Source organism: Herpailurus yagouaroundi, unplaced genomic scaffold (assembly GCF_014898765.1).
Source record: "Herpailurus yagouaroundi ecotype Mexico unplaced genomic scaffold, PumYag 192, whole genome shotgun sequence".
Lineage (NCBI taxonomy): Eukaryota > Metazoa > Chordata > Mammalia > Carnivora > Felidae > Herpailurus > Herpailurus yagouaroundi.
The window spans coordinates 11,165,670-11,187,216 of NW_024412423.1; the positions used below are offsets into that span (position 1 = coordinate 11,165,670).

The following is a 21,547-nucleotide window of genomic DNA, read 5'->3' on the forward strand; positions in this document are numbered from 1 at the left end:
TCTTCTCTTCTCTTCTCTTCTCTTCTCTTCTCTTCTCTTCTCTTCTCTTCTCTTTTTTTATGTTTTACTTATTTATTTTGAGAGAGAAAGAGAGCATATGAGCCCAGTAGGAGCAGAGAGAGGAGAGAGAATCCTAAGTGGGCTCTACTATCAGCGCAGAGCCTGACATGGGGCTTAAACTTGTGAGAACCGTGAGATCATGACCTGAGCCGAAATCAAAAGACGCTTAACCGACTGAGCCATCCAGGCACCCCTCAGTAGTATTGTTCTTAACTTCAAATTCAGTTTGTTCATTGATGCTATTTAGGAAAGTGATTAAATTTTTTGTACTAACCTTGTATGCTGCAAGTTTGCTATAATTGCTTATTAGTTCTGGAAAGTTTTGTCTTTTGGATTTCCTATTTAGATGTTTATGTCATCTGTGAACAAAGACAATTTTATTTTTTCCTTATCAATTTGTATACCTTTCATTTCCTTTTCTTGTTTTATTGCATCAGCAGGGACTTAAAGTACAATGTTGAAAAGCAGTGGTAAAAGGTGACATCCTTGTCTTATTACTGATCTTTGTGGGAAAGCTTTTAGTTTCCCACCATTAAGTTTGATGTAGGGGCTGCCTGGCTGGCTCAGTGAGTAGAGCATGTGACTCTTGTTCTTGGGATTTTGAGTTCAAGCCCCACGATGGGTGTGGATCTTACTTCAAAATATTTTGATGTATGTTTTTTGTAGCTGTTCTTTCTCAACGTGAATAAGTTCCCTGTGGTTTTAGTTTGTTGTGAGTTTTTATCATGAATGGTTGTTGGAACTGCTGTGCTACATTTTTATGTAGGTGTGATTTAAGCTATTTCAAAATGTTCAGTATTGTAGGTAATCTCATTGACAAACTTGTGGCCACTTCTGAGGCATATTTATAATTGTTTTCTTAGAATTCATTTAACAACAACAACAACAAAAAAGAACTCAGTTAACAGACAGTCATTGAGCACAGCCAGGAATTGAGTGAAAAAGTAGTAAACAAACGGAGATAGTCATAATCTATAAACAGTTAATAATTATAATGTGGTAAGAGAAATGATGATAGGAGAAGTAGATATTCTGTAGGAGCATATAGGCCATTAACCTAATCAGACTTAGCTAGAGATGAGGCTGAGATTGCCAGGAACATCTTCCACATGAAAAATGTATAAGCTTAGTTGTTTTTAAATTCCTTCAAGTAAAATTGGTAAGGTAAATGGAGGCCCACCTATGTGAGAGTTTGAGGCTGTAAGAATGAGTTCCTGAGGGAAAAGAGAGCCTCCCCTTTAAATTCAGTAAATAATTGAAACTGATTTTGAAAGCTGTAAAGAAATGTCCTTATGCCATAGGGGATAGTTTACTTAAAAATCTAATGAGAGGGGCACCTGAGTGGTTCATGTGACTGAGTGTCCAACTCTTGATTTTGCCTCAGGTCATGATCTCACCCTTTCGAGGGATCAAGGCCCGCATCAGGGCTCTGCTGACAGGGTGTAGCCTCCTTGGGATTCTCTCTTTCTCTCTCTCTCTCTCTCTCTCTCTCTCTCTCTGTATCCCTCCTGCTTGCTCTTTGTCTCAAAATAAAAAAATAAACATTTTTTTTAAAAAGAACTACAAGTCACTAAGAAAAACAGCAAAATGGGCAAAATACTTGGAGACTTCACAAAAGAGGATATTCAAATGGCCATTTAACATGTGAAAAATTGCTGAATGTCATTATTCCTCAGGAAAATGCAAATTCAAACCACAATAAGATACTCTTTATGTTGCCATAATAGTTAACATGGAAAATGATGGAATATATCAAAATGTTGAAAAGGATGTGGAGCAATTGATATTTTCATGTGCTGCTGGTGGGAGTGTAAATTGTGTAACCACTTTGGAAGATTGTTTAATGATATCTTCTAAATCAGGACATTCACCTACCATGTGGTCTAACTATTCTACTCATACATACAAAGCAGAAATTCGATCCCGTGTTTGTTAAAACATACATACACTGGAGGTTTATACAGGATTATTGATGGTAGTACGAAAGTGAAGACTATCCACGTCCCATCGGTAATAGAATGGATCAATTGAGGTATATTTACACAATGGAATATTTTGCAGCAGCAAGAATGAGTAATCTGTTACTATGGAAGTATCTTGAATACATAACATTAAAAGAAAACAAAACGCTAAAGAATATATTCTCTATGGTTCCAGTTTTATGAAGAACAGCAACAGTGGAAACTAATCCATGCTGGTTGAAGCTTGGGGGGGTGGAGAGTAAAGAATGGAAGTAGAGCTTCTGGGGTTCTCTTTCTTGATCCTGTGCTGGTTACACAAGTGTGTTCGGTTTGTGAAAATATCTAGTGCACTTTTGACATACACACTTTTTATGTGATGATTTTAAAAAGGAGTATTGGTTTTAACTGTTAGGAAAAAGCTACAATAAAGCTAAAACCTTCACAGTCTAGATTCTATTTTGGTGGTCCTTGTACTTTAAGGTTAAGAAGTTCAAAAACAGTCCCTATGCTCATTTGAGATGTAAATGTTTGGGAAGAGAGCTTATTTTTCATTTGAAACCATAGAATTTTAGAATAATTTTACTCTTAATTCAACTAATACTAAACCTTTCTCTTACGTTAAAGGAATACCTTGAACTTTTTATTCATGCAACATGTTTTCAAGATCTGATTTTTGCTCTTATATAATATTATATGTGACTGTAAAGTATTTTTTGTTAATTATAAGTCAACATGATAAATTAGTATCTCTAAAAGGATGATCAAAAAAGATTTTTTAAAAAATCTTAAATGAGTTTTTGTTAAGGAAAATGAATAAAAATGTGTTTTTGGTTCATTCTTACTCTCAGAGGAGGTAGGATAAATAGCTGTTCTTGTTCTTCACTTTTTATCAAGAGAATGTTCTATTTCTATAATGTATAGAGTCATAATTATAACAGCTAAACATGCTAATTCATTATCTATTGTTATTTTTTGAACAGTCAAGTCCATCATCTCCAGAACCAGCTAGTCTTCCTGCAGAAGATGTTAGTACAAACTCCAATGGTCGGAAGCCTGCAGAGGTTGTCCTAGATGATGACAGGGAAGATCTTTTTGCAGGTAATTATAAATATTTTTATTTTTTTAGTAACAGTCAATTGTAGCATATATCCTGTTACATGATACTCTGTAATGCAAAACTGAGATTTCGTGTAAGGTTAGTGGTAGCTCTTCTTGTTAACACCTTGGAAAGATAGGAAATTTCCAGTTAGTTCCAGTTAGATCGCTTTGTGAAAAATACAGACTGTTGAGAGAAGCAAATATGTGATCCTTTCTTGTTTGAAGCATTTGAAAGTAAATCACATATTATAATTTTATGTTTTGACTCAAAAAACTAATGATTGTGGCATTCATACTTTGACAAATAGCGGTAATTGTCGTCTTTATTACTTACAGGTTAACACAAGCAAAATTAAACTCGATTTTAAAATTATTTCAAATATGTTTGTTTCAATAAAATACTTTAGTATTTACCATAGTTCTGTTTGATTCACTTGTGGATGAGTAAATTGTTGGTTGTGGTATTTATTTTTGATACGGGGGCAGGATTTGGTGTGGTCCTGCCTTTAAAATAATTGGATTCTTGGGGCACCTGGCTGGCTCAGTTGGAGCCATATGACTCTTTATCTTGGGGTTGGGTGTAGAAATGACTTAAAAATAAAATCTTAAAAAATTGGATTCTCTTCAAAACAGTTACCTGCTTTAACATTAAAACTTAGGCAAAAGTTAATGCTTGGATATTAAAAGGCAGAATCTGTTTAAGATTAATGACAAAAAAATTAAAGTAGTAGATCTTTGTTTAACGGCTTGATTTACCTGAACTGGTTTTCATTGAGTTAAAATTTAACAACATGTCCTCAGCTTTAACGGTAGTTGCATATTTGAGCCATTCTGTATTTTTTACATCAATGTCTTTGAAGATAAAATTTTATGTCTTGGGACACCTGCATGGCTCAGTTGGTTAACTGTCCACATTCAGCTCAGGCTGTGATCTCGTGGTTTGTGAGTTTGAGCCAACTGGAGCCTGCTTTGGGTTCTGTGTCTCCCTCTCTCTGACCCTCCCCTCCTTGCAAGTGCATGCGTGTTCTCTCTCTCTATCAAAAAAATAATAATAATAAACATTAAAAAAAAACACCACTTCTCCATCTCAAAGGTCCATATACATTCCTTCTTGATTAGTTTTATGAAAAATTTTTACTACAGATGAATTCGTGTATTTTAACATGTCAGAAAATTTAAAATACCATACCAAATACCAATAATATTTCCCATTTATGTATTCACTTATTTCGTAGCTACCTAACAACTTATAGTAAAATGACAGTTAACCAAAGTCATAATATTTCTTTTTGTTTTCTTTTACAGACTTTTTCCCAGGCATCCTTTAAAGTTTTTTCATGGCATTTATGTTTTAAAATAAAAGACATGAGTCCTTTCTCTTCTAAGTGGGTACTAATTTAAAGTATGTATTCCTAGGGCGCCTGGGTGGCTCAGTCGGTTAAGCTTCCCACCTTTGCCTCAGGTCATGATCTTGAGGTCCGTAAGTTCAAGCCCTGTGTCAGGCTCTGTGCTGACAGCTCAGAGCCTGGAACCTGCTTAGAGTTCTATGTCTCCCTCCCTCTCTCTGCCCCTCCCCTGCTCACACTCTGTCTCTGTCTCTCTGTCTTAAAAATAGAGAAACATTAAAAAACATTTAATAAAGATTAAAAAAAAAAACCTGGCACACCCCAAATATTTTTTTAAAATAAAAAAATAAAGTGTGTATTCCCCCAATAGAGGGTTTTACATGGAAGTTTTGGATTATCTGTTTTATAAAGGACCCTTTCACCTTGAAGTCTCAAAACTCATACGTAAAGAATACGCTGAAAGTTCTAACGCCAGAACTATGTGAGGGTTTTTTGTTTTGTTTTTTTTTAACCAGTATCCACAACTGATCAGTTTCCAGATGAGTATACGTTGATATTTGCCCACTTCGCTTAATTAGAAAAATCTTTTTTGTGTTCTGCTCTACCTAGCAACCTATACTAAATATTGTGATTCAGTGATGGTCACTGTTAGTGTTTGTTTTAAAAAAAGAGAGAGAGGCGTCTGGGGGGCTCAGTCAGTTGAATGTTCAACTTTGGCTCAGATCATGATCTCACGGTTCATGGGTTTGAGCCCTGTTTCCGCCTCTTCTCTGACAACACAGAGCCTGTCTCCCTGTATCACTGCCCCTCCCTGACTGACTGACTGACTCTCTCTCTCTCTCTCTCTCTCTCTCTCTGTCAGAACATAAACACTTTGTTAAGAATTTTTTAAATGTTTTTTTAAATGTTTAAAAATGTTTATTTATTTTTAGAGACAGTGTGTGAGCAAGGGAGGGGCAGAGAGAGAGAGAGGGAGACATAGAATCCAAAGCAGGCTCCAGTCTCTGAGGTGTCAGCCCAGAGCCTGATGCGGGGCTCGAACTTAACCTACTGAGCCATCCAGACACTGCTAATCTGATCATTTTTATGTGAAAGGATTAATACTATCTATACACTTCTGTCTTAATGCCTTTAAGCAGGTGTGGTTCTTGGAACCATAACAGAGGAGCCTGTGTTATCAGGGTGATGAAAACTATTGTTCATTACTAAAAGAACATGTACTTAGTTTATTTCCCCTACATCAGGGAGAGAATATAAATATTGCTCTAGTGATCTAGTCATTTTGATTTTAAAACCATGAAAAGATTAGATACTATAGGTACTCTGCTAAGATGTTTTGGGGAGCATTTCAGGTACTGTTATGTCAGGGGTGGTACCAGAAAAAGGTTGTAAGTGTGACATGTTACTGTTGCTAGTTTACTTGGAGAGCATTCACCAAATGTGGTTGACTATAAGCCCCTCCACCATTTGTTACCTCCTTCAGACTAAGCTTCACTGCACATACTTCAAGACATTGTCGTAGAGGAATAACTGAGGGTGAGCAAATTACCTGTGTTGAAATTGTGCTATACTTTTAAATCTTGTTTTTGCCAGGGTCGTTAGCTTATTTCATTTATGACACCAATTGTAAGTTTAATGAGTATTCCTTTGTTTAAAAAATTCTCTGGTATCTATGATATGAATGAAATTACTTCTCTGACATTGACATAATCAATCTATATTTGTCCTCAAAGTATCTCTTCCAAGGAGAAGTTAATCTTTATGCTTAAAACCTTTGGGGCATCTCCACAGGTTTAAATTAAGTTCTGGTTTAAATTAAGTTATGTGAATTTGTTGTAGTAAAGTCATGAGAAGACTAAAGCAGACTGACTATATGGTAGTTAATGTGCTAAGTCTAATCTCTTTCTTTCTGTATCCATTTTCCTTCTCCGTATCAGCTACTTAAGTAGATCATAGTTAGCTTTTCTTATTTTGAGGTTACCTACTATTTATGAAACAGCTACTCAGTCCTTGCAAAGAACACAGAATCTGGTATCAGTGAAGTAAACTGTGATTGAAAAATTAAAGTTACTGTATCTGTCCTGATACATCAGTAAAGTTTATATGCCTTTCCCTTTTTTTGTCTCTGGATTTGTTGCGCATAGCAGTACCTCTTTCAGAGAATTTTAGATTTCTTTTTATTTATCTCTTTTGTTTGCTGCTTGCTGTTTGGCTTGTCTGTAGATTATGGATCTCACACCGCCTACCTATGCTACACTGCTTTCTTACTTTCTTTTATTGATCAATTGGTTTCATTTCTTAGAAAATGAATAAATACTAGCAGTGTTAACAGCCTGAAGCCGCGTGTAAGCTTTTAGTCGTTCTATCAGGGTCATTTATTGTCTGTGTATTTTACATCTACAGTCTATCTTCCTTCCTCTGGTTAGTATGATTTTGGTTATTCTTTTTATTTTTAATTTAAAAAAATCAAGAGAGCTGAGTCAGTGAGGGTCTCCTCAACATGGGAAAACCAGTAAGAATAGATTGATAAAATGTTGACCTGTTTACCCTGTTCACATTTAAATGTAAATCTTAACATTATTTACCGTATTTCAGGATCACTGACTGCCATTTCTACCTTCCCAAACTTCTGGGAATCTAAGAACCTCAGGTTAGAAACTGCTGGTCTGATTCTGTTCCCCTTACAGCCCTGCCTTCTTCTCCTGTTATCAATTCTCTATAATCCCACCGAACTGTGGTTTTCATTATGGCCACTGAATGTAATTTTCATTTTTCTGGTTTTGCTTTTTCTTTATGCTATTGTTTCATTTTCCTAGATTTCTTCGCCCATTTTTTCTCTATGCATCCAGATCACTTTCATAAACTGCTGCTGATTTTCCCCACCCTAACGTGTTGTCTCATCTCAAATGGTAGTGTTTGTTCTGTAGTTCATATACCAGTTAAATGTCTTTCTTTTAACATTCTTTTTTATTGTTCTCTTGCCTATTATTTGTCTTTTATTATTATTTAACATTCCACATGCTTGTGTCTTGTTTTCCCAACTAGATTATAAACTCCCTGAGGGCAGGTATGATACTTTACATTTCTTTGTGTTTATCCATTGCATTTAGCACAGTGTTACCTAGTTTGTAGACAGTTTATTGATTTGATTTGGTTTTAATTATGTTTAATTTTAGATTTTTTCAAGTGAATGAGCATTTTAAATTAAAACCTAAACAGCTGTTTGCTTTGTGTCATATTTGTGTATTCAACTAATATCCAGTAATCTTTAGCAGTTAATTGCTTTAGATCACTAACTTTGTGGATTTTCCATAACAGATTTTTAATCCCATTTGGGATATTTCTGGGCAGTCTGTTACCATGAAATTTTTGTTTGTAAAGTAATCATAATGTTAGTTTGAATAAAAGATTTTGAAAGGTAAGTTACCCCAAGTATAAGATGTATGATAAACCCAAACATAAATGAATGTGGAATTATCCACATCATTGCTTTCCTTTTAGCTTTATTCTTACCACTAGTTTAGATAATTAAGCTGACCTACTTTAATTCTTCCTGAAATCAACACAGTCACTATTGGTTTTAAAGTTTTGATAAACATTTAAGGAATGATTCATTAAATTATAACAACCATTTTTAAATGCCGTTATTTTGATATATGTGAGTAGTATAAAACTATTTTTCATGACTCATTAACTGCAATGTAGGCTGCAGGGGGTTGTTATCACTGTCCTTAAGTAAGTAACTTGTTTCATTTGTATCTAGAAGCCACAGAAGAAGTTTCTCTGGATAGTCCAGAAAGGGAACCTATCCTCTCCTCAGAGCCTTCTCCTGCAGTTACACCTGTGACCCCTACTACACTCATTGCTCCCAGAATGGAATCAAAGAGTATATCTGCTCCTGTGATCTTTGATAGATCCAGGGAGGAGGTATGGGAAAATGTTTCTATTCTAGATTGAAATGTAAATAGTAAGCTTTTGTTCCCTGCCCAGCATCACTCTCTTGTGAGGCTCTCTAATCAAAGCCATTTCAACATTTGGGGAAAAACGTATTGGACTAAAGAAGTCAACTGATGTGGCTTCTAATCTTATCCTCATCACTTTTTAACCCAATGACTTGGGCACATTACTTTCCTTCTTAAGGATTTTGTCATTTGTGATCTCACGATGGTAATGTATGACTCAGGGTTTCTTTGTTGGTCAAATGAGAAAATGTTTGAAAGTGCTTTGAAAACTTTAATAAAGTGATCTTTTGAGTAATTTTATTTGATGAATCGTGCAGTAAATGTTAGTGGTTATGTTGGCAGGGTGCAGAGTGGGTTGTGAGTGGAGAGGAAGCACAAGAGGGCCTACAGGCGTGTAAGGGTGGTGTTTGTGGAAGTTTCTGAGCTATTTTTTTAGGGTTTCTGATTTATATACTTGACCTTACAATTCAAATAAGGTTTAGTTTTTTAAAAATCTGTACAAGAAGACAACTTTGGGGAAAAAAGGGTTATGGTTAGAAAAACTTTTAGGTAATTTTAGGCTATTAATATTACTCTAAAATATTTGCAAGATTTAACAAATTTCTGTGCTTTCTTCTTGAGAATAACCAGACTTGCCTGCAGAGCTGCTCCTAGATTGCTTATTTACAACGGCATTAAAAAGTGCTTCCCTGCAGTCTCATGCGGTTACCATTTTTCCTACTTACTGCTTTATAGTCCTTTCGTTGTCTTCAGGAAGAATGTGTGTTTACTGGGTTATTAGACAAATCATGGTGCTGAAGATTCTAGTGTAATTATTTCTATTGATAGGTAGTGTGCTACGGGCAAAAGTAATGGCTACTTCCTCCTGGTCATTAAAGACTAGAGACAACTTCAGAAAGTGCTAGTATTAAAAATCATTAAGGTATTAGTTTAATAATGTGAATCTCAAGATTCTGTATATAGAACAAAGAAAACTTCGACAGTACTCTTCCAGAAGACTAAATCTGCAGAGGTGTGAGAACACAGGCTTTCTGTAACTTCTCCAGATGATCCTTTTCCTAGTTTCTGTACGTGTGTGTTGTGAATGTGTGCACGTGTGTGTGTGTGTGTGTGTTTTTAAATATTGTCAGGAAATATGAAAGCTTTTGTTTTTCAGAAATGGAATGCTGAGTGGCTTTTTAAATTGTTTTGACACTGACCCTAATAAAAGATCGTGAAAATTAAAGTTATTAGTGTTAAAACAGTAATCTAAATTGGAATCTTTAACATCAAAAAAGTTATCTTTTCTAGATTGAAGAAGAAGCAAATGGAGATGTTTTTGACATAGAAATTGGTGTATCAGATCCGGAGAAAGTCGGTGAGTCAATATTTAGTACACTTTAATTTCGTTCTTTTTGATAAGTACCTTGGTTGTTAATATGCTGTTTTTCTTAAGTGCAATGTTAACAGTATTAAAATGGTACTTTCATTTTTAAGCTTCTGGGGCTTTTTACTCTAAATTTTACTTTTTTACTCATTTTACTTTTTTCAGCTTTATTAAATTATAATTAACAAATGATCGTATATATTTAAGGTATACAGGATGCTGATTTAATATATGTACACATTTAATATATGTATACAATAATACATTACCACAATCAAGTCAGTCAACGTATTACTTCACATAGTTACCTTTGTGTGTGTGTTAAGCTTATTATTTTTAATAGTATTGTTTGACTTTTCTTGTAGGTGATGGCATGAATGCTTACATGGCATATAGAGTAACAACAAAGGTAAGCCTTTGCTCCTTCAGAGAAGTAGTAAGCCCTCACCATGTGTAGTATGAGATTACAACATCCTGTCTTTACACAGGTTACCATCCAGTGAAGATTTCACATAAGTAGTTACATGAGTTATGGTTTGTTAAGTACAGTATTCTGTAAAGTAGAGGTAAAGTATTTTGCATTTTGTATGTAGGGAGGAACCTAACCTAGACAAAGATAGGGGAAAATGATGGGCAAGAGAGGTTCTTGGAGAAAGGAGAAGAATGCTTGCTCCAGGCAAAGCGATTTGCTTTTGTTAAGGCCAGACCTCCAGAAATCAGTGTGCTTTCTGGGATCTGCAAGACATGGTACCTGATTGAATTGTTCGGCAGTAGCCTCCCTGTATTACCAGCAGCCACATGAAGGAACTTGGGTTCGTCCTGAGTAGAATGGAGAGCAACTGAAGAGATTCAAGCAAGAGTGTGGCATAATTAGATTTTTCTTTTAGAAAGATCTCTCCGATTGCTAATTTGGGAGGGCAGAGTATATATAGGTCAAGATATCCAGTTAATTCCATTGTCATTTCTAAAGGATTGTAGACCTTCAGATCTTAAAAGAGACAAAGAGGATCTGCAGCATTCCTAGCTGTGAGAAGTAATATTTTATACTAAAGAGTAGATTCTGGGGATGAACAAAATAATGGCTTCCTGAGTTGTGTAGGGAGTAGAATCAGTAGAGCTTGGATGTGCAGAGTGAAAGAGAGATGCCTAAGTTACCGACTAGAGGATCTCTGTGGTTGTGTCAGAGTGATCTCAGAGAAAAGGCAACACAGAGAGAGCAACACAGTTTTTGGATGGGGGTAAAGAATTTGTTAATTCATTGAACAGATATTTATTAAACAGTTAATCGTGGGGTCTGGCTCGTTTCCAAGCACAAGAGTTTATAATAGGAAACAGTACAGACACGTGCCCTTCCCACATGGAGATTATGTTCCAGCAGGAGATGTGGTGAACTTGAGGTGGCAGTCAGATTTAAGTGGAAGTGTCCCTTGGGCATTTTGATATATTGGACTGAAGCTCAGAGGAGATCTGGGCCAGAGGTAAAGATTTAAGAGTCATTGACCTAAATGTAATTAGAGTTGATGAGATGAGTCAAGGATAGAATAAAGCAAACATTTTGTCCTTTTAAGTCTCTGTAAAAACAAAACAAAACACAACGTATAATAACGTAGGAATTTTTTTTTTTTTTTTTTTTTGGTTAGAAATGTGTATTCCATATTAGTTAGCTACCCTGTGGTCTTTTGCAAAGTAAAACGTGTGTGTAGGTATACATAGTTCACAGGTTTATGTGATGCTAACTTCTGAAGAATTACTTAGTATTCAAAATTTAAAATGCCTCTTCTTCACTTGTAGACTTCTCTTTCCATGTTCAGTAAGAGTGAATTTTCAGTTAAAAGAAGATTCAGTGACTTTCTCGGTTTGCATAGCAAATTAGCAAGCAAGTATTTACATGTTGGTTATATTGTGCCACCAGCTCCAGAAAAGAGTATAGTAGGTAAGTATGAATTTAAAAAACAAAAAAAAGTTACTGCTACTAGTTCAGTTTTAAACTACCTAGATTATTAGGCTACCATGATCATTTATTATCAGGATAAATTATAGTGTCTGGTAATACTGAATTTAATAAACATTCCATTTATGATAATCATTCATCAATTAAGAATGTATAAGCTCATACTTTTATTTTCTAACCTCTTAGGATTTTTATTTATATAGGATCAATTTAGGATTTGATTTATATAACGATGTTAAATATTGGGTCTGAATTTGCCAAGTTGAAGACAATCAAACCCTAACATTTTACTAAGTAACATTCAGAAGATACTTAATATTGGTAGCATATTAACATTATTCTAAGGAATGAAAGTATTTGGGTTTCAGCTATTCATTGTCCAAAAAGAAGATTTGATCCAGTCCAGATCTTATAAGAGGTATCATGTTAGTATATTCCATACCTCAATTTAATGTTTAAAAACATTTCTACCTATACAAGTAATAAAGGCTTAGTTAAAAATCTGTAGAAGGGAGCAAGCACCTGTTGGTTCTCTTGGCAGAGCGTGCACCTCTCGACCACAGGGTTGGGAGTTCAAGCCCCATTTTGGGTGTAGAGCTTTAAAAAAAAAAAAAAAGTATGCAGAAAATTTCAAAAGAGGACAACTTACATTGTCCCATTAAAAGACATGTCATCTCTTAAAATTTTGTGCTTCTTTTCTCAGTGTTTTCAATTTATTGTGAAAATATTCAAATTGAATTTTGCTGATCTTTAAATTTTTGTTTTTACTTTTTAAAAACATTTTGTTTGAAGAGCACTTCTGTTGGTATCTTTTATGACTTTAAAACCTGACATATTTAAATGCATTTATTATATTCTCTGAGTTTTTTTATTATAAAAAACTTTGTAGGGGCACCTGGCTAGTTCAGTTGGTAGAGCATGTGACTCTTGATCTCGGGGTTGTGAGTTCAAGCCCCACGTTGTGGGTAGAGTGTACTTTAAAAAAACTTTAAAAAATTAAGAATATCAATAAATTAAATTTTTTTAAGACAGTGTAAGTTTAAGTGACAAGAGTGGCTTGCTTTTTGTTTGTTTTAGTTTTCCAAATCTCTGATATCTGGCTTAATAGAAAATAGCTATGTTCTTATATCTGCTTCTGCATTCAATCTCTTGTTATATAACACACCATATAACCTTTGTAAAATTCTGCTGAGCTTTCCTAAAAGAATGAGAGTAAAAAAGACAGTAGTCTAGTATTATTATGAAAATAGGCTTTTTGGTACACCCTTCCCCGACACCTGTCTGAAAAAGGGTCTCAGAAACCTTTTTTGTATTCTGACTGCATTTTGGGAACTGCTGACCTACTTCATAATCTTACTTCTCTTATCTTTAAAACGTTGGCAGTGGTATCTTCTGGCATCCTACTGTTTATATGGATCTTAAGTTTCCTGTATCGCAAATTATTTATTACCTTTTTTTCTTTGATTAGGTTGTGCAACTATTTTTGTATATCAAAAGAGGAAAAATAAATTATTTTTCTCATTTTGCTGGCTAACATGCTAATCCAGTCTATAAACAATGAGCAAAAGAATTTTTTTGAGAAAGTAAATTTTAATGTCCAGGTTAATTGTTTTAAGCTAATATTTTGCCTTAATGGTCTTCAACCTTCCACAAATTGTTACAGCATAATAAATAGTATGTGTAAATTTAAAATAGAAGTTAGAAACTAAATCTTAAGAGCATCCTTTTCTGATGTTGATTCTCACAGGCTTCAAAAGGTTATTAGGGGACAGTCACACGGTTATGTTTGTATTATGCATACACGTGGCCAAGATTGCCCATTACGTTGTAAGGTTATCAATTAAATTATAGGCATAATTAACATTTATTGAAAGTTACTGTGCTAGGGGCGCCTGGGTGGCGCAGTCGGTTAAGCGTCCGACTTCAGCCAGGTCACGATCTCGCGGTCCGTGAGTTCGAGCCCCGCGTCGGGCTCTGGGCTGATGGCTCAGAGCCTGGAGCCTGTTTCCGATTCTGTGTCTCCCTCTCTCTCTGCTCCTCCCCCGTTCATGCTCTGTCTCTCTCTGTCCCAAAAATAAATAAAAACGTTGAAAAAAAAAAAAAAAAGAAAGTTACTGTGCTAAATAATTTCCAGGAGATTCATTTAACCTTCACAACAACTTTGTGAAGTTAACTTAGTGTTGTCCTTATGTGATAGGTAAGGAAGGTAAGGTTCATCGAGGTTACATAACCTGTCGTGTGCTATATTTATTTATATACTACTTTATTCCAGGAACTACTTGAGGCAACTACATATATAATGCAGTTAAAAAAATATATGTGTGCACACACATGCACACACGTATGTGCATGCACGCGCACATATGTGTACACATGCATATATGTGTGCACACATGTGCGCATATGTGTATATGTATGCTTGCATGTGTGTATACATATACACATACATATCTATACGTATATAGATATGTGTATATATATATCTAAAGAAAGAAATTAGCAGGAAAAATAACCATAGCCAAACAGTAAGATGAAACCAAGTTAAATAGTTTTCTTTTTTTTTTTTTTTTTTTTAATTTTTTTTTTCAACGTTTTTATTTATTTTTGGGACAGAGAGAGACAGAGCATGAACGGGGGAGGGGCAGAGAGAGAGGGAGACACAGAATCGGAAACAGGCTCCAGGCTCTGAGCCATCAGCCCAGAGCCCGACGCGGGGCTCGAACTCACGGACCGCGAGATCGTGACCCGGCTGAAGTCGGACGCTTAACCGACTGCGCCACCCAGGCGCCCCTTAAATAGTTTCTTTAAAATGTACATGTAAAGTCTGAACAATTACTAAAGGTAATTACTAAAGGTGGGTAACAAATTTGTTGTGAACTTCCTGGCAGCCAAGCAAATACAGAAGCAGTCATTTTTTTCATATTGTCTTACCAGTTTTTTAAAAAACAAAACAAAACTCAGTTGGTTAAGTGTCTGACTCTTGGTTTCAGTTTAGGTCCTGGTTTCACAGTTTGTCTGGGTTCGAGCCCTGTGTCAGGCTCTGTGCTGGCAGCACGGAGCTTGCTTGGGATTCTGCCCCCTCCTCTCTGCCCCTCCCCAACTGGCTCGCAAGTGCGCTCTGTCTCTGTCTCAAAATAAATAAACTTAATAAAATAAAAATTTAAAAAGTGAATAGGTTGTCCACAAAACTGTTGATATATGGGAGGCCCTCTTAAGTATACAGCCAGTGGTTTTCAACTAACAAACACTTAATGTGGAGGCGGGAGAAAAGGAATTGTAATTTGTCGTCTTTGCTGAAAAGTTAGAACTGCCCCTGAAAGAACAGGAGTCTTTTCAACATTTATTTATTTTTGGGACAGAGAGAGACAGAGCATGAACGGGGGAGGGGCAGAGAGAGAGGGAGACACAGAATCGGAAACAGGCTCCAGGCTCTGAGCCATCCGCCCAGAGCCCGACGCGGGGCTCGAACTGACGGACCGCGAGATCGTGACCTGGCTGAAGTCGGACGCTTAACCGACTGCGCCACCCAGGCGCCCCTGTTGAGATGTAATTTAAATGCCATATGATTTATCCATTTTAGTGTGTAATTTGGGGTGTCTGGCTGGCTCAGTTGGTAGAGCATGTGACTCTTGAGCTTAGGGTTGTGAGTTCAAGCACCCCATTGGGTGTAGAGCTTACTTAAAAAAATAAAGTGTATAATTCAATGTGGTGTATAAGGCTTTTAGTATATTCAGAGTTGTGCATACACCACCACAGTCAACTTTAGAGTATCTTCTTTTTAAATAAATTTTTTTGATATTTATTTTATTTTTTATTAAAAAAATTTTTTTAATGTTTATTCATTTTTGAGAGAGAGACCGAGCATGAGCGAGGGAAGGGCAGAGAGAGACGGAGACGCAGAATCCAAAGCAGCCTCCAGGCTCTGAGCTGTCAGCACACAGCCCGACGTGGGGCTCAAAGTCATGAACTGCTAGATCATGACCTGAGTAGAAGTCGGATGTCCAACTGATTGAGCCACCCAGATGCCCCTCGTGTTTATTTATTTTAGAGAGAAAAAGTGCACATGAGCAGGGGAGGGACAGAGAGAGAGAGGATCCAGAGTGGCTTCTGTGCTGACAGCAGAGCCCACCACGTGGCTTGAACCCACGGACTGCGAGATCATGACCTGATCTGAAGTCAAATGCTTAACCGACTGAGCCACCCAGGCGCCCCCTCTTTATTAGCACTTCCCGTCATCCTCTAACTCCCCCAACTCTCTAGGCCTAGGCAGTCTTTAATTTATTTTCTTTCTCTCTAGATGTACCTATGCTGAATGTTTCATGTAAAGGAAAATAAGTGGGCCTTTGTGACAGGTTTCCTTCACATAGTATTTTTCTTTTAAGAGAGGTAGCAAGCAAGGGAGATGAGAGAGAAGGAGAGAGAGAGAGAGGGCGTGTGCACACATGCATATGAGCCTGAAGCAGGCTCCACACTCAGCACAAAGTAAGACCACCAAGCCTGACGCGGGACTCAACCCTGGGATCGTGACCTGAGAGTCAGACACTCAGCTGACTGAGCCACCCAGGCGCCGCTTTCATAGCGTATCTTTAAAGTTCATCCATGTTGTAGCATATGTCATTACTTCGTTGCTACAGAATTGATTCTGAAATAAAAAAGCACAAGGAAAAAAGAAAAATATGCAATTTGATACATTATTGTTAAAATTTAAATTGCCAGTACAGAAATGATTAACATGATTTTTTACGGAAGTGTTTGTTGTTTCAGCTATTACAAAACTAGCTATAATAAATAAACAAGATGTTTTTAGACTCTACAACAAGGAAAATACTTAGCACACTCATGGATTATACTCCATTTTTCTAGTCCCCAAACTAAAGAACCTTAATTATTACTCATAAGAAATGAAAATAGTAATTGAGCTTAAATTTGCTAATTTGAATGTCTTTATGCATATTGAAATGCAAACACATTTTAATTTACCATGAGTGTAATATGTAGCAGATAAGGAACGCAAATAGAGTTTAGAAAACTGCAGACACAGCTCACCCTCTGCTTTATCTGGTTTCATGTTATGCGTACTTAGCAAGATGAGATGTTAATATATGATGAGTTATAATTTCTCTAAAGTAGGATACTGGTTATAAGTTTAGGAGCTCTTTTTTTTAATCACATTCAAATTTAAAGTGTATTTTAGATTATGAAGGAATGACTATAAAAAAAACTGTTTCAAATAACAAAATTATCATGAGTCTCATTGAGTGTTTTTTCAAAGGCATGACCAAGGTCAAAGTGGGTAAAGAAGACTCGTCATCCACTGAATTTGTAGAAAAACGGAGAGCAGCTCTTGAAAGGTAATTGTAGACAGCTATGCTTTATTACTGTCATGTTTTTATTTCAGTAATAATAAGTCTAATTCCATTATATGGCACAACTATATTTTAATGTTTTTTTTCACAGTACCATTTCATGGTTCTACTAAGAGTGCTTTAAACTTTTATTAAGAAAATTACTTCTTTCAACAACACAATACTGTGTTCTGTTTTAATTAATCATCACAGTGGATTAGTATTTAGCAAATAGTCTAATAAAATAACACCTACTTTTGTATCCTGTGTTGTAAGCAGGAATATAAAGGCATTAGTTAGTTGGGGATAGAATTAATGTATCATAGGGGCACCTGTCTGCTTTAGTTGGTTGAGCATGTGACTCTCGATTGTGGGGTTGTAGTTCCAGCCCCACGTTAGGTGTAGGGCTAGTTCCATTATTCCTATGGCTAGGAATGTTATTAAACACAATAAAAAATTAAGTTTGTGCTCCCTCCTTTAATTTTGTATAATTGATTTTGACTTGAGTGCACAATTGTATGAGTCATTTATTGAGTTGACTGTATGCTTCAAGTCTGATACATTTGCCCTACCTTACTGCATAGTACTTGACATGTTTCCTTTAGTTTTGAAGGGTTGTCTTCAGTGTCACAGACCAAATGAGTTACGGATAGGAGGAACCCACTCCCAGGATCTTAACATTTATTCCTTCCTTGCTATGCTGAAAATTAAGAAAAAAAATTTGAAATTATCTTAAAGCCCAACTTTTAGAACGTAAGTTGGTAATCACCTAGACATAGAAATTTTCTAATTTCATAGGTTTTTTTTGCTTGTTATTTTAATTGAATGTGCTTATTCTTTATTTTCTCTTTTGGCTTAAAATCAGTAGATGAGGTGGATAGGACAGATTTTAAGAAATAGTATGTCTATCTCCAGGGTGCACATTATTATTAAAACTATTTTTAAGTCACTTTATTTTTGGGTCTTATTAATAAATTGTTTCCATTTTAACAAAATGCAGTACAGTCAGGTTTGAACAATTTACAGTAAGAAAGCTGACTATGCAACTTATTATTACAGAAGTCTTAAAGGATGAGATTGTGCCTGTGAGAAAAGCATTTACTCAGGAAGGGATTAAATTGTGTCCAGAGAAGTTTAGCTTAGGCTTTAGAATTGTTTCTGTTGTGAAAGAGGTCACAGACCAAATGTTTTTAAGAGTAAAGGTAGATAATGTTCTGCTTCGATTTCGCTTAGTTCTTCCTGAAAGTGTAACCATGACCCTTTGAGAAACCTTTCAAGTCCTATTTTTCTATGAGTAAATTTGAAATGTTTCAGATGGCATGCTTGATAAGGAACTTAATGAAGATTTATTGTACCAAGGACATATAATTTGATTCTACATTCACCTTTCTCGCAACTTGAATGCATTGCTTAGTACTTACCATAACATCATGTGGTATGAAACATTGAGGAGAGTTGTAAGGAAATACTGGGATTTGATCTAGTGGATATTTGAAAACAGTTTCTTTAGTGAAAAATGTTACTTGTTAAGTGCTACCCTAGTGGCTATTGCAGTAATAATAATAATAAACAAAAGAAACCATATGCCATGAGGGAAAAGTTCATTTTGCATTAAAAAATATGACTAAAGAAAATATAGGTATAAAGAAGCAGAGGAATTGGGATGCTTTTTCTAAAGGGAGTTTTCTGTGGCATTTCATAAAATTTAAAAATTAGAACAGGCTTATCTATGGGATGCCTAACCTAGTTTTAATCTAGTGGATCAGGGAAGTAGTTTTCTTTGTATATACTATGGTAATAAGTTTGTGTATTTATTTGTTCAACTCAGAAAATTTAGATTTTGGTTTGAATGAAAGGATGAACATCTGGTGTTAAAATACAGGAAGAGAGGGAGTCGTTAAGAAAGGGACTCTCCTGGGCCAGCCACACTCACTAAAGTAAGCAGAAAGTACTTTTAATAAGAGTTTCTCTAAGATCACTCTCTTGGTTTTCTTGAGTGCTTCACGTTTCGTTAAGAGCATATTGACTTTATTTCATAGGTAAGGATACACTTCTGCAGATATAAACAGAGAAGTATAGAGTAGCATGATAGAGTGTGTAGGGAGTTAGAATCCTTTCTCTGTTGAAGCCTGTATTTCACTACACACTATAAAGTATTTGTGTGGCCTTGGGCGACTTGCTGAAAGCATTAAAAGCATTTTTCCTTATCTTAAATGTTATCAGGATTGTGTTCAGTCCAAGCACCTAAAAACTCAACTGGCTTGGCCTTAACAGTTAGTACAGATTAATTAATCTACGCCTTCCTATCAGGAAGTATTTAGGATTATCCAGTTTTCTGAAAATCTTATTGCCAGTTTCTGATAATCTGGAATACAACCATTTCTCACTACTACCATAGTAGTCCAAATGCTGGAATTAACTCCAGTAGGTTCTTAATTGGTTTCTGTTTCCATCCTTGAATCTCTGCTCTTTCTTAATACAGCAGTCAGAACCATCCTCTTAAAATATAAATCACATCATGTTTCTTGCTCCCCATGTCACTCCGTAAAAGCCATAGTCCTTATGATGGCCTGCAGAACCTTATATGACCTGCACCGCTCACTCTTATCTGTTGTGTCTCCTGTGCCCCTTGATCACACTGCTCCAGGCCACACTCGTCATTTTGCTGCTTCTCAAAGATCCCTGGCATTTTCCCACCTTAGAGTTTTCTCACTGGCCTCTCCCGTTGCCTAGAAAGCTTTTGTTCTCAAATGTCTGCATGGTAATTCCCTTACCTCTTTTAACTTTAGATGTTCAAGTATCATCTTTCCAGTGAAGTCTTTTCTGATCATTGGCTTCATTCTAACCTATTCTTTTTGAATTGCCCCCAACGATACCTTGCACACTTGATCTCATTTGCTCTACCTACCGTTCTACCCTCCTTTTTCCATAGCATCTGCCAGCTGGTCACATACTGCATATATAATCTGTGTGTTTATTCATGATCAGTCTTCTCTTACTAAAATACAGTTTTCTCTCATATATTCTGAGTGTTCAGAACAGAAAATGACATGCAGTTAGTAAATGCTTTACAAATATTTGCTGAATCCACAAATGAATGTCATCAAAGCCCAGGCTCTTTCTGCCTTTCTGTTCTTTTGTTCGTTATCATTAGCACCTGTGTTTGAGTTTCAAGCAAGAGAAATTTTTTTTGTCAAAAACATTTTTTTTATTTTTTATTTTTATTTTTTTAAATATGAAATTTATTGTCAAATTGGTTTTCGTACAACACCCAATGCTCATCCCAAAAGGTGCCCTCCTCAATACCCATCACCCCCCCCCCCCTCCCTCCCACCCCCCCATCAACCCTCAGTTCTCAGTTTTTAAGAGTAAGAGAAATGTTTTTAACTTTATTCCTCTCAATTTTGTGTAACCTGCTTTATTTTGTTTTGTTTTCAGTAAGTCAGAACTTAAAACCCTAAGCGATTCTTCTAAATTTTTTAGTAACCCTTCCTTGGAGCAAATCTGCAGAACTCCTGTCTCATGTTGAGTGTGATACTTACTTGTCAGCTTTTCCATTGTGTCTTCATTTCTTTCTTCTTCCGAATGTGTCTCTTTCTCCCCACGCCTCTTTTCCGGTCTTCTCCCTGTGTTCCCTCTTCTCCCTGTATTCTTTGCCTGTTTTTGTTCTGTATCCATCCTTTCTAGATCTACAACCCTGCGGACCTTAATTCTGAATTGGTGAATATTTACAAATATTCATTAATTTAAAATATGTCTTAAGATGCTCAACAGCACTCATCATCAGGGAAGTGCAGATTAAAACTACAGTGAAATATCACCTCACATATGTGAGAATAGCTAAAATCAAATAGTTAAGAAACAAGTGTTGGCAAGAATATAGAGAAAAAGGAACCATTTTGCACGGTTGGTGGGAATGCAAACTGGTGCAGCCACTATGGAAAACAGTATGGAAGTTCCTCAAAAAGTTAAAAAGAGAGCTACTACAATCCAGGAATCTTCCTATCGTGTATTTGCCCAGAAAATACAAAAACATTTATTCAGGGGAATGCATGCACCCCTATGTTAATTTTTTTTTTTCAACGTTTATTTATTTATTTGGGACAGAGAGAGACAGAGCATGAACGGGGGAGGGGCAGGGCAGAGAGAGAGGGAGACACAGAATCGGAAACAGGCTCCAGGCTCTGAGCCATCAGCCCAGAGCCTGACGCGGGGCTCGAACTCATGGACCGCGAGATCGTGACCTGACTGAAGTCGGACGCTTAACCGACTGCGCCACCCAGGCGCCCCATCACCCCTATGTTAATTGCAGCATTATTTACAATATGGAAGTAGCCCAAGTATCCATGGATAGATGAATGGATCAAGATGTGTTTGTGTGTGGATAAAATGGAATATTAGCCATAAAAGGAAATGAAATCTTGACATTTGCAACAACATGGGTGGAGCTAAGAGTAT

At 36.2% G+C, this 21,547-nt stretch overlaps 1 protein-coding gene across 2 annotated transcripts in view; it reads left to right on the top strand.

Moving 5' to 3' along the window:
• The window catches only part of SNX2 (sorting nexin 2), a 56,551-nt gene that overhangs the window by 17,426 nt on the left and 17,578 nt on the right, over window positions 1-21,547 (top strand). For both annotated transcript variants that reach the window (XM_040444330.1, XM_040444331.1), the window contains exons 2-7: window positions 3,002-3,119; window positions 8,229-8,392; window positions 9,718-9,784; window positions 10,159-10,202; window positions 11,585-11,726; window positions 17,017-17,095. In XM_040444330.1, the coding sequence (XP_040300264.1) occupies window positions 3,002-3,119; window positions 8,229-8,392; window positions 9,718-9,784; window positions 10,159-10,202; window positions 11,585-11,726; window positions 17,017-17,095 (614 nt within the window). The remainder of the gene's footprint in view (window positions 1-3,001; window positions 3,120-8,228; window positions 8,393-9,717; window positions 9,785-10,158; window positions 10,203-11,584; window positions 11,727-17,016; window positions 17,096-21,547) is intronic.